The following is a 13,534-nucleotide window of genomic DNA, read 5'->3' on the forward strand; positions in this document are numbered from 1 at the left end:
AGAGAGAGCCCATCTCTACAACAAGTTTAAAAATAAAAAAAAAAAATTTTAAAGAAGTGTAACTTTCTATAGCCTCTGGAAATTAACTTGGAAATATCTACTAAGAAACTTTTAAAGGAGATTTAATACCCTGCACTTTTAGAAAAGTAGCTTTAGGAAATAGAGATATACACCGAATGTCTTGTTGAAATGGAGGGAGCTGAGAGCCGGTCAGGAACTGAAGAGGGGTCCTGAGCTCTATCTGGAGGTCAACACAAAGGTACGAGCTTTGTGACTGAGGATATGTAAAGGTTTTATATATCACCATGAAGCTGTATCTATAATTGTGAAAAAAAATCTACACTTTCTATGTTTTCTATATTACTATTATAATCTTCCTACTTAAAAGGAAAAAAAAAAGCAGTAAAATGTAAAAAAATATATGGCTTTGATTCAGATGGGAAAATACACTTTAATATTGATATTTTACTGCTCATTTATCAAATTCCTAAAAAGAACATTTTAGTGGGATGGTTCCTGGTATTTTTCTGTTAAAGGAAAAAGAAGTTCAGGAAAAATAAGCAGTCACCATCAATAACATGAAAAAGTGTCCTAAACACTTATCAACATTTTCTCCCCAGATTGACAGTGTTAAAAAAAGTTTATCTGAGCTATGTTTTTACAGATACAAAGAAGCTGTTGTGGCTTATGAGAATGCAAAACAATGGCAAAGTGTAATCCGCATCTATCTGGATCACCTCAATAATCCTGAAAAAGCTGTCAGTATTGTTAGAGAGACCCAGTCTCCGGATGGAGCCAAAATGGTAGCCAGGTAACATAATACATTAATATTTTTGGACTTTCAAAAACTAACCATAAAAGTAAGCCTCCACCTTCTATCATCAAATATATTAATTCAAAAGGAATATTTAGTCTTTAATTTTTTTATCAGGTCTAAGTATTTAAATTCAAAGGCTGTTGTGGTCAGCAGACAAGAGTATGTCTTTCAAGTGTAAGCATATAATATAGAACTGCATGCTGGGTGTGGTGGCTCACACTTGTAATCCCAGCACTTTGGGAGACCAAGATGGATGGATCACCTGAGATCAGGAGTTCAAGACCAGCCTGGCCAACATGGTGAACCCCATCTCTACTGAAAATACAAAAAATTAGCTGGGTGTCGTGGTGCATGCCTGTAGTTCCAGCTACTTGGGAGGCTGAGGAAGGAAAATTGCTTGAACCCAGGAGGCGGAGGCTGCAGTGAGCCGAGATTGCGCCACTGCATTCCAGCCTGGGTGACAGAGTGAGACTCCATTTCAAAAAAAAAAGAACTGCAATTTATCTAATAAATTTTGATTTTTAAATGGTTTCCCCTGGTTGAAAAATTTTATAAATCACAAACTCATATAAGAGTCTAGCTAATTAAAGAAAGTACTTTGCTTCAGGTTTTTTCTACAGCTTGGTGACTATGGGTCTGCCATCCAGTTTCTTGTCATGTCCAAATGTAACAATGAAGCTTTCACACTGGCTCAGCAACACAACAAAATGGAAATCTATGCAGATATTATTGGTAAATATCATTTTTTCCCTAGTTCTCTTCAAGATGTTTATCATAAAAACACTTTGTCGCTTATGATCTAATTATCAGATTGGTATACATACAAGAATGCACTTGGTGTAAATGTTTATCATTTATACATAGACACACATGTATCTATGTTATGTGTTGGATTTGAAGATCCCTGCTACTTCAAGGTGAGATGGTATTGTTAAAAAGGACTATTTTAAAAAATTAAGGGTCTTTCTGTGTGAATTCCAAGAGAGGCTAGATTTCCCAAATCCTGCTATTTATCAGCCAGTAGTAAATCAAAGATTTCAAAATGAAGGTGATAGAAAATGCAGGATGATTTTTGAAAATGTAAATATTTTCATTTAAAAATCGAGTTACAAATGATGAAGAGTGATATACCCAAGATGTGTTTTTCAAAGATTTGGACAGTCCAAAGGAGAATTTGATATTCTGGGAATGCCTGCTTAGAGGTTTTCTTCTCATGTTTGCAATTATTTTTAGAAACTACTGAAATAATTTTCAAATTTTCATTTCATGGACCATACGTAATGTTGTTTGTGTTTTGTTTTGTTTTATTGTGCTAAAATATATATAACATAAAATTTCCATTTAAAAGTGTACAATTTAGTACATTCATTCACGTTGTTATGTGGCCATCACCACTGTCCATCTCTAAAACTTTTTCATCATCCCAGACTTTCTCTGTACCCATTAAATAATAATTCCCCATTGCCCTCTTTTCTCTAGACCCTGGTAAGCACGATTTTACTTTCTGTATCTATGAATTTGACTATTCATGGTACCTCATATAAGTGGAATCATAAAATATTTGTTCTTTTGTGTTATTTTGTTTTTTATAATTCACAAAATGACCATAAGAATTGATGTTAGGATTCACAAGAAAATATTTATTTCAGTCTTCAAGGAAACAAATTAGGTAAAAGCTTCTTGGGATGATTTGGCTTCCCAAATGACTTCTTGTGAAGTCATTAAGATAATTAGAGAAAATAGAGTTAAAAAAAAAAAAAAAGGAAGTACAGATAGGCAACTTTAGAATTGCCAATGCTTAACTTGACAGATGACATTTCTGTCCTAATGTTACCACCACCATTTCACTAAAGCAATTTTTCTAAGTTTATAAGAACATGATTTGTCGTATATCAGGTATGTATATTAAGGGTGTGTGTGTGTGCCTCCTCCCACCTTCAAAACACACACATACTTTTGCCCACTTTGCTTTATGCCTTTCTCTTATAAACCCCCTTTTCCCCCAGCTGGAGGCACAGGGTGGTTGTTATACTTTAGTATTCTATTGGGCCCCAACTCCCATAGGTAAATGTAAACAATGAATTGGAATTCCAGCAGCTTTGGGGGTCCTTCTTCCTCTATGCTTAATGTATTTAAGCCCCAAGCCAAAGGAAAAACAGTCATATCTTTAACCAGCATCTACTGGCTACTCGAATGTCATCTTCCCTACTTGTCTGACAAATATACAGACTATTGTTTAAACCAGGCATTGCTGAGAGGGATGGATTCCATTTGTATTGCTAACAAAAACCTTATAATTTCCTCTCCTGGATCATATTTAGAGTTAAAAAAAAAGATGGAACAGAGTCAATATTTGGGGTAATTGTGATAGGTATGTTTTGTGACGAAAACAGACATTAATAATTACATTGATGTTTGCTGTTAGGAGTTTTTAATCACCTATTTTTAGATCACTCATTCTTAGATTTTATTTTCAGGTTAGCAATAAAGGGTAAACAAATTTTGCTCAGATATTTTACTCAGTAAACTTCTGTTACAGGTTCTGAAGACACTACTAATGAAGACTATCAAAGCATTGCCTTATACTTTGAAGGAGAAAAGAGATATCTTCAGGCTGGAAAATTCTTCTTGCTGTGTGGCCAATATTCACGAGTTAGTATTTGCCAAGAAAATATACACTGACTACGCAGGAATAATTGTAGGAAATATATGTAAATGCCAGTAACTCCCACTCAGATTTGAAATCTCAGAGCTAACTCTGAAATCTTCCTCTCCCTCCCACACCCAGTCACAGCCTTCCTTTGTAATACCTCTCACATCTGTCACTTTCATTCTAACTACCATCAACTCAGTCCAGGCCCACATGACCTTGCTTCTGATTATTGCAGTAGTTTCTTATTTTTCCTGTTTTTAGTTTATCCACCTTTAGAGTTTGTCATCCTTCACTTTGTTCCCCAAATAATAGTTGCTTTCATTGTTACAGAGTCCCTTGGCCTAAGGCAGGGGTTACAGTGTCCAAAGAAGGGACATGATAAGTGAAGCTATGGGGTAATGCTGTGCATTGTTCATGTGACAGGGTAGGGACTACTGAACGGCACATATCTTAAGAAGCCAGCTGTTGCTCACCTCCATAGAATTGTTGTTTTTTAGGAATCCAGGCCCTGTAGTGCCAGATCATATGATTTTTTCAAGAGAAACGGAAGCTTGGGGCTGCCAGTTTTGAAATATGTGCCCCAATATTTATAGAATACCTCACTGGCCAAAAAAAACATGTCTGTGTGTGAATTCAGCCTACAGGCCACCACCAATTTGTTGTTGCTGGCTCTTAGATAAAGTCCAAACTCCTTTGCTGGCACTTAAGAGAATTTCCATAGTTTGACCAACCAGCCAGAACTCCCTAATCTGGCACCCAGCTGTTTCCATAGAAGAGTCCCACACTCTTCTGACAGCCAGGACTTCATCCATCCTGTTCTCCATGTGGGTGCCTCTCTGCTCCCTACGCCACCTACCACAAACCTATTCGTCCTTCAAGTGACACCTTCAGGATCATCTCCATGCCAAACCATCTTTTCTTCCTCAGAGCACCTATAAAAGAAAGAAAAAAAAAACACTGACAATCCAGTCCATTTGTCTTTTTATAGTTGTAAATTTCTTCCTAAGTGTGGTGTTATGCTGTGCAGGAATTAGACAATTATGACTTAAAATATTTGGTCTCTTATATTATCATCGTATCACACAGATCTTCCTGGTAAGATTGTACATAACACAGAAAAGAGGGGCCGTGCCATACCATTCCTGGTATTCTCCACGGGATCTAGCGAAGTCCCACATTCATAGTAGCAGGTTGTCAGTAACTATTTGTTGAAAGAATAAATGAATGAAAATAATTAAATCTTCCTACTGAAAAGGGCACATTTTGCCTTTTCATTTCATCAGGACTAGATTCTTCAGAGGGTTAACTGGGTCCTTCCATTTTTTAAACTATACCCAGCTTTTAAGGATATATTTAAGATCCAACACTGTGCGAGCCCCTGGTTGAGATGAAGATACTTTCACAGACTGTAATTACTTTGTGTAAAAGCTGTGTGAAAGCTTTGTTTTCCCTAATGTGAAAATATTCTGAAAATGTTTAATTGCTATAATTCTCTTTTCAGGCACTTAAACACTTCCTGAAATGCCCAAGCTCAGAAGACAATGTGGCAATAGAAATGGCAATTGAAACTGTAAGTACACTTTGACTGAAACTTTCAAGAATGCCAATTTTTAAAAAAACTTCTTGAAGAAAATTTTAAATATATGCAGAAGTAGACCAAACAGTATAACAAACCCCTACATACCCATCATGTAGCTTCAACAGCTGTCAGTGCATAGACAGCCTCATTGTATTCATACCCTCACCCTCTTTCCTGGGTGTTTTTTTTTTTTAAGTAAATCGCAGTCACCGTATCATTTCACTTGTGAATACAATATCACTGTCTAAAAGATAAGAAACTTTGGATTTTCTTTTAGGTGTAACTTGAGTACAGTAAAGTTCACAAATCCTAAGTGTACAACTGGATTAGTTTTTTCCTCTGTGCATACCTGTGTAACCCCCACCCAGATCAAGATATAGAACATTTCCAGCTACCGAAAGTCTCCCTCATGTCATCCCCCAGTCAATATCCCCCACCAAAGGTAACCACAATCACGCATGTGTACGCTTGTGTCCAGTTTCAGTCAGCATTATGTATGCAAATGTGTCCGTTTATGTTACAGCACATAGCAATAGGTCATTCTTTTTTTTTTTTTTTTTTTTTTTTGAGACAGAGTTTCGCTCTTTTGCCCAGGCAAGAGAGCTGTGGCGTGATCTCGGCTCACTGCAACGTCCAACTTCCAGTTTCAAGCGATTCTCCTGTCTCAGCCGCCCGAGTAGCTGGGATTACAGGTGCCTGCCACCATGCCCAGCTAGTTTTTGTATTTTTAGTAGAGATGGGGTTTCACCATGTTGGCCAGGCTGGTCTCGAACTCCTGACCTCGTGATCTGCCCACCTCAGCCTCCCAAAGTGCTGGGATTACAGGCATGAGCCACTGCGTCCAGCTCAGCAATAGGTCATTCTTCATTGCTGTGTAGTATTCTACTATATGACTGTACCACAGTTTATTTACCCCTTACTCTGTTAATGGACTTTTGAGTTGTCTCCAGTTTGGCCATATTATGAATAAAGCTGCCATAAAGCTGTTCATGTCTTTTGGTGAACAAAAGCCCTCAGTTTTACTGGGTATATATCCAGGAGTAGAATCATTAGGTCATAGTATTCTAAATACAGGTCTTTTTGTCAGATATATGTTGCAAAAATCTTCAAAGGCATGGCTTGCCTTTCTGTTCTCTTGATGAGCAGAAATTCTTAACTTTTAATAAAGTTCAACTCATGAGTCTTTTATAGTTAGTGCTTTTTGGTCCAATTAAGAAATTTTAAGCTGGGTGCAGTGGATCACTTGAGGTCAGGAGTTCAAGACCAGCCTGGCCAACATAGTGAAACCCCATCTCTACTAAAAATACAAAAATTAGCTGGGCATAGTGGCGGGCACCTGTAATCCCAGCTACTTTGGAGGCTGAAGCAGGAGAATCACTTGAACCTGGGAGGCAGAGATTGTAGTGGGCCGAGACTGTGCCATTGCCCTCCAGCCTGGGCAACAAGAACGAAACTTCATCTCAAAAAAAAAAAAAAAGAAAAGAAATCTCTGCCTATCCCATGGTCATGAAAATATTTCCCTTATGTTTTCTTCTAGTAGTTTGTTCTATCTGTCTCATTTAGGCTTATGCCCATCCCGAATTAATTAGGTATATGGTATAAGGTAGGGGTCAAGGATATTTCTTTTCAATGTGGATATCCTGTTGACCCAGCACCATTTATCAAAATACCATCTTTTCCACCACTGAATTGCCACAGAGCATTTGTCATAAATGAAATGACATGAAATTACCATGTAGTGTGAATCTGGTTTGGGATCTTCTAGTCTTTTCCTTTAGTCTGTCCTTGTACCAATACTCCATTGTCCTGATTACTGTATGTATTGTATATTATAATCTTTCTGTTTCTGTGGATTTGCCTATTCTAGACATTTCATATAAATGGAACCATATAATATGTGGCCTTTTGTGCCTGCTTCTCTCATTTAGCACCATGTTTTCAAGGCTCTTCCATGTTGTAGCACGTGACAAGAATTCATGCCTTCTTATGGCTGAATAATATTCCATTGTATGAATATACCACACATTGTTTATTCATCAGTTATTGGGCATTTGTTGCTTCTTCTTTTTGGCTATTATGAGTAATACTGCTATTAACATTTGTGTGCAAGTTTTCATGTGGACATGTGTTTTCATTTCTCTTAAGTGTATTACTCTTAAGTGTATTAGGAGTGGAATTGCTAGGCCATATGTAAACCCTATGTTTAACATTTTGAGAAACCATCCAACTGTTTCCCAAAGCGGCTGACCACTTATATTCCAACAGGCACTGTGTGAGGGTTCCAGTTTTTCTAATAGCAATTCCTTGATATTGTCAACTATCTAGTTAGGGTTCGAATTTCTTCAACTCTTGCATAAATGCTTTCATACAGTTGGGTTAGTTCACCTCAGTATCAAGACAAGGCTCATGTATTACATTTAGTTTATATGGGCCTTAAGTCTCTTTTAATCTCCCTTCCCCTCCCTTCTCTCCTTTTCTCTCTCTCTCTCTTCAACTCTATCTATATCTCCTAAACACCGCCCGCACACGCATACTTGCTATTTATTTGTTAAGAAAATGGGTCATTTATCCTGAGGAATTTCTGATATTTTGATTTAGCTAATTACATCCTTGTGGTATAATTACCCTGTATTTCCCACTCACTAGTAGTTAAATCTAGATACTTGATCAGATATAGATGACATTTCTGTAAAAGCAACTTCATAGATGGTACCGTGTACTTCCTATTATCATCACAGCAGTAGGGCCATATCTTTTTTTTTTTTTTCTGTTTTGTTTTGTTTTTTTTTTTTTTTGAGACAGAGTCTCACTTTGTCACCCAAGCTGGAGTTCAGTGGTGCAATCTTAGCTCACCGCAACCTCTGCCTCCTGGGTTCAAGTGATTCTCCTGCCTCAGCCTCCCCAATAGCTGAGATTACAGATGTGTGCTACCATACCCAACTAATTTTTTTGTATTTTTAGTAGAGACAGTGTTTTACCATGTTGGGCAGGCTGGTCTCAAAATCCTAACCTCAAATGCTCTGCCCACCTTGGCCTCCCAAAGTGCTGGGATTAAAGGCATGAGCCACCACACCCAGCCTAGTAGGGCCATATCTTAAATCATACTTGGGCTGCCATAACAAAATACCATAGTCTGGGTGACTTCGGGAGTTTGAGAAGTCAAGATCAAGATGCTGGTAATTTGGTTCCTGATGAGGGCTCTCTTCCTGACTTGCAGACAGCAGCCTTCTCACTGTGTCCTCACGTGGCCTTTCCTATACATGTATGCAAGGAGAGAGATTTCTCTCCCTTCCTCTTAAGGCTACAATCTAATCTTAATTACCTCCCAGAGGCTCCATTACCCAATACCATTACATAAAGGTTGGGGCTTTAACAGATGAATTTGGGGTATGTGGGGGACACAAACACTCAGTTCATAGTAGCCCATATTTTTGTGGTCTTTTTTTGTTGTTGTTGTTGCCCTGGCTGGAGTGCAGTGGCATGATCTTGGTTCACTGCAAACCCCACCTCCTGGGTTCAAGTGATTCTCCTGCCTCAACCTCCTGAGTAGTTGGGACTACAGGTGCCCACCCAGCTCCTATGGTTAAAAAAATGAACCACACCGGGCTATTTTTTTTTTTTTCTATTTTTTAGTAGAGACGGATGTTATACCATGTTGGCCAGGCTGTTCTCAAACTCCTGACCTCCAGTGATCCACGCACCTTGGCCTCCGAAAGTGTTGGGATTACAGGGGAGAGCCACCGCACCCAGCCTGGTCTCTCTTTTTATGGTGTTAAGATTGATTATTGGGTGTAGGTGTGGTCAACCTGATCAATCTGTGATAAGCTTTTCCATCAACTTGTCACCTAATGATTTCAGCAACCATTGATGATTATTACTTAGATCGGGGTATCCAATCTTTTGACTTCCCTGAGCCACATTGGAAGAAGAAGAAGACTTGCCTTTAATTAATAAGTCCAGAAGGACTCTGATTTGGGTAGTTCAAGTGTCCATTGCAAGATTAATCAACTGGTGGCCACAGGGATGGAATATCATGCCTGGGCAAATTGGGTCAAATTCCCACCACTAGACAAAGTTCAGTAGCCATGGAGATGGGGTCTCTTAAGACACGGAATTTCCACTGAAACTCCATGGTTGAAGTGAAGCAGAAGCATCTCTCAGAAGAGTTGAAGGAATGAGTATTAGACAAAATTACGGATGTCCCTTGCAGCTGTCAAATTTCTCTCCTTTCATTAGTATTCTGTAATCCCACAATACTTCCTCAATGTTGTATTTCTAATGGATTTTGTTAAATTTTATTAAGGTCAAGGACATGTAGTCAGTAAAACCAACATATTTGTACTTATTGCTGGGATTACTTCATTCAGACAAGTCCATTCTGAATTTTACTACTGGATTTTTTTTCAGGTGCAGCTGCAAATCATTTTATTCTTAAGCTGCAAAACCTCTCGTGGTTCCCCATTGCCTCCACAATTTATTCCCAAATTATCCTTCATGGATCATAAAATCTTAGAAATACCTGGAAGTGAACCAGTCTAACCTCCTTCATTTTACTGATGGGGAAACCGAGGTACCAGAAGATGATATGACTAACCTACAGACACCCAAATAGAAAGTAATCGATATGGGACTAAAACCAACGCTTTCTTTCCTTCCCACTTACCTCTTACACTCCTCTAGGTCAGCAGCCTGTGCTACAACTAAATTGGCCACTTTTTTTTTTTTTACCCCCTTTTGAGACATGGTCTCTGTCTGTTGCCCAGGTGGCATGATCACAGCTCACTGCAGCCTCGACCTCCTGGGTTCAAGCAATTCTCCCACCTTAGCCACCCAAGTAGCTGGGACTACAGACATGCCACCACACCTGGCTAATTTTATATTTTTTGTAGAGATGGGTTTTTGCTGTGTTGTCCTGGCTGGTCTTGAACTCCTAGGCTCAAGTGATCCTCCCACCTTGGCCTCCCAAAGTGCTGTGATTACATGTGTGAGCACAGTGGCCAGCCTTAAACTGCCCTCTTTTATTTGAATAGTTCAGGGTTCCCCTTCCTTCGTTCCTTCACTCTTGCGCCTTACACCTAAAACACCCCTACCCCTGCACCTCTGCCTCTCATACTCCTACCCAATAAGCCTTTCCTAAACTGTCCTCGAGATGACATTTCACCCTCCCTAGAATGGTCTAAGTACTTTGAACGTCACTTACCGCTATAGTAACTCCCTTCAGATTTACAAGTTCCTCAAGGTCCAGAACCCATCTCTTCATAGAGTGTTCAGCACGTGGCAGTCACTCAATTAATATTTGTTGAATCGAGCACATGTTGGTCCCTAGCTCAGTGAAAACAGGTGATAACAAGTTTCCTTCCCAGTCTTCCATTTCTTTCTTTCTTTCTTTCTCGGGGACCTTCCCCTGGGAGAAAAAAAAATCACTTTTACTCATGACTTGCATTTTCTCACAATGTGCGCGCTCTTTCACCTGCTGATTCGCAGCCAGAAGCCACACCCCTGAATTATCGGGTTCACCGTCAAAATGCTTGTGCTTCACCCACCCCCACCCCTCCCCATCCTCGACACCTCAAGGCTTTGAAACACCTCCTTGGTTTATGGAGGGGGAAGGGAAGTATGAGACCCCTCACTGGGAGATGATGGGGAAGGTGGGGCTCACTGGTGTCCCTCAGGTGAGTTGGGAGAGTCCTCCTTACCTCCTTGCACTCAGCTTCTGCCTTCCCCACTCCATGAACTTGCTTGAAAAGGTCCCCACAGATCTCTCACTTGCTAAATATAGAAGTCTCGTGTCAGTCTTCACCCTACTCCATGTTACAGTAACATTTTACCCTATTATACTACATCTTTCTGGACGTTTTTCCCCTCAGAACACTGCATCTTCTGTTCTCCACTTCCTTCTCAGATGGTCCCTTCTCAGCCTCCTTCCCTGGCCCCTCTGCCCCTTCAATGCAAGCGCCCCTCAGCATTCCATCCACACCCTGCCATGAGTTGCCTTTGCCTGGCCGCATCTATTCCCTGCTGGCTCTCCTGTCTGCCTGTCTGTCCTGACACTTCGAGTATGCTCCACTCTCCCTGGGGACAGCTGCCATTATTGCTGGTGACAAAAACAATAGGGACAGCCGGGCATGGTGGCTCACAGCTGTAATCCCAGCACTTTGGGAGGGCGAGTTGGGCGGATCACCTGAGGTCGGGAGTTCGAGACCAGCCTGACCAATGTGGAGAAACCCCATCTCTACTAAAAATATAAAATTAGCCGGGAGTAGTGGCATATGCCTGTAATCCCAGCTACTCAGGAGGCTGAGCAGGAGAATCACTTGAACCTGGGATGCGGAGGTTGTGGTGAGCAGAGATCACGCCATTGCACTCCAGCCTAGGCAACAAGAATGAAACTCCCGTCTAAAAAAAAAAAAAAAAATAGGGACACCTATCGAGTGCTGACCCTGCCAGTGGGGTGGCCACATTTTGCATACGTAATAGTGAAAATTACTCAGTGCTTCTCTGAAATTTAACATTAACTGGGAATGCTGTATTTTTGTTGTCTGTATTTGACAATCCTGTCTACTTGGCACCTGTTCAAGCCGCATACGTGTATTGACTTATTTAATCCTCACAGCAGTTCTGTGAGTTAGGTGCTATTACTGCCCACGTTGAGGCCCCAAGAGTAACCTGCCCAAGATCACACAGGTCTCAAGTAGTGTCACTCAATTGACCCCCAGCAGGCTGGCTCCAGAGCCTTTGCTTTAACCATTTCTCTGTCCTGGCTTATTCACCCAAAGCCATCCACAGAAGCCATCAAGAGAACAAGCTCTATCATTTATGTCCCAACATCCCTGTTTTACCGAAGTGGCAAGAGCAGAGGTGACACAGATTGGTGAAAGCCTAGCTTTTGCCCTGACAGTGACCACAGGCAGGGCAGTGTGCAGAAATCCTGCAGCCTGAGAGCCTCTGCACCTGCAGGTTCAGGGCCATCTCTCTCTTACTCAAGTCTGCTGATTGCACCCTTCCTGTACCGGACAGATAACTTGCAGACTTGTCCTCATACCTCCCCTGAGGTGTAGCAAGCAAGGCCATGTGTTGCTGAGTCCCTAGTGATCATTTCCTCCATTGTCTGGTGGTTTTCTCATGGTAATGTCATTACCATGACAAGACTGTTCAGTGTTCCTTCCCCTAAGTTGAGCTCCAGGTGTGTTTTTGGCTCACTCCTTTTTAATAGACACAGAAGTCTGAAGCCTCCTAATTTTGTCAGTAATTCCCTAGTGCTCCCCCTAAATTCCTGACCTCACACATTCTGTTCCTATTAAACTCATACATGCCCATCCTACAATGTGGTACATAATTTTTCCGGTTCAACACCACCCAATACTTCAATGATTTCACTCACCTTTATGGAGATGAATTTTTTTTCTTCTTTTTTTTTGAGACAAAGTCTCACGCCATCACCCAGGCTGGAGTGCAAGGGCACGATCTCGGCTCACTGCAACCTTCGCCTCCCAGGCTCAAGCCGATTCTCATGCCTCAGCCTCCCAAGTAGCTGAGATTACAAGCATGCACTACCACACCCAGCTAATTTTTGTATTTTTAGGAGAGACAGGGTCTCATCATGTTGGCCAGACTGGTCTTGAACTCCTGGCCTCAAGTGATCCACCCGCCTCAGCCTCCCACAGTGCTGGGATTATAGGCGTGAGCCACCGTGCCGGGCCTGGAGATGACTTTTAAGTAAAGATTTCTAAGCCAGCCTTCTCTCCAGAGCCGCACCCACATTTCAGCTGCTTGCCTTTATCCAGGCTTCTCTGGCTGGGACCCTCACTTCTTTACACTTTTGATGACGTGTAGTTGTGCTCAAGACCTTTTCCTCAGGGAGCCGCTGCAGAGGAGGGCACCTGGAATGATATCGTTGTGTCAGCGCTTGTGCTTAAGATGCTGTCCTCAAGGTGTCATAGTCATTTATCTTAAAGTTTTTATTAAAACATCCAAGGGCCGAGCACGGTGGCTCACGCCTGTAATCTCAGCACTTTGGGAGGCTGAGGTGAGCAGATCATGAGGTCAGGAGATCAAGACCATCCTGGCCAACATGGTGAAACCCCCGTCTCTGCTAAAAATACAAAAATTAGCTGGGTGTGGTGGCGCATGCTTGTAGTCCCAGCTACACAAGAGGCTGAGGCAGGAGAATCGCTTGAACCCAAGAGGAGGAGATCGCAGTGAGCCGAGATCGTGCCACTGCACTCCAGCCTGGCAACAGAGCGAGACTCCATCTCAAAAAATAGTAATAACAAATAAATAAATAAATAAATCCAAGAAGTACATTCTCTGTGCATGTGAAAGAAAATATGGTATTTTGATACAGCAGCTAAGAAAAGCTATAGCGTCTAAGGATAGATTTTTAGTAATGGAGAATCTAGCAACAAATGAAGAAAGGCCCTGATCCTATGTCATATTTCAGGCACTTTACTATAGATACTATTAATGTTTTTTATTCCATCTCCCT

The 13,534-nt window shown here is 41.1% G+C and overlaps 1 protein-coding gene across 4 annotated transcripts in view; it reads left to right on the plus strand.

Moving 5' to 3' along the window:
• The window catches only part of WDR19 (WD repeat domain 19), a 93,929-nt gene that overhangs the window by 60,203 nt on the left and 20,192 nt on the right, over positions 1-13,534 (plus strand). For all 4 annotated transcript variants that reach the window (XR_012434785.1, XR_006698179.3, XM_005554696.5 and 1 more), the window contains exons 25-28: positions 665-811; positions 1,425-1,549; positions 3,357-3,469; positions 4,972-5,040. Coding sequence is in view for 2 of the 4 variants with exons in the window: in XM_005554696.5 (XP_005554753.1) it covers positions 665-811; positions 1,425-1,549; positions 3,357-3,469; positions 4,972-5,040 (454 nt within the window). In the remaining 2 variants the exon portion in view is untranslated. The remainder of the gene's footprint in view (positions 1-664; positions 812-1,424; positions 1,550-3,356; positions 3,470-4,971; positions 5,041-13,534) is intronic.

The sequence above is a fragment of the Macaca fascicularis genome, chromosome 5 (assembly GCF_037993035.2).
Source record: "Macaca fascicularis isolate 582-1 chromosome 5, T2T-MFA8v1.1".
Taxonomy (NCBI): Eukaryota; Metazoa; Chordata; class Mammalia; order Primates; family Cercopithecidae; genus Macaca; species Macaca fascicularis.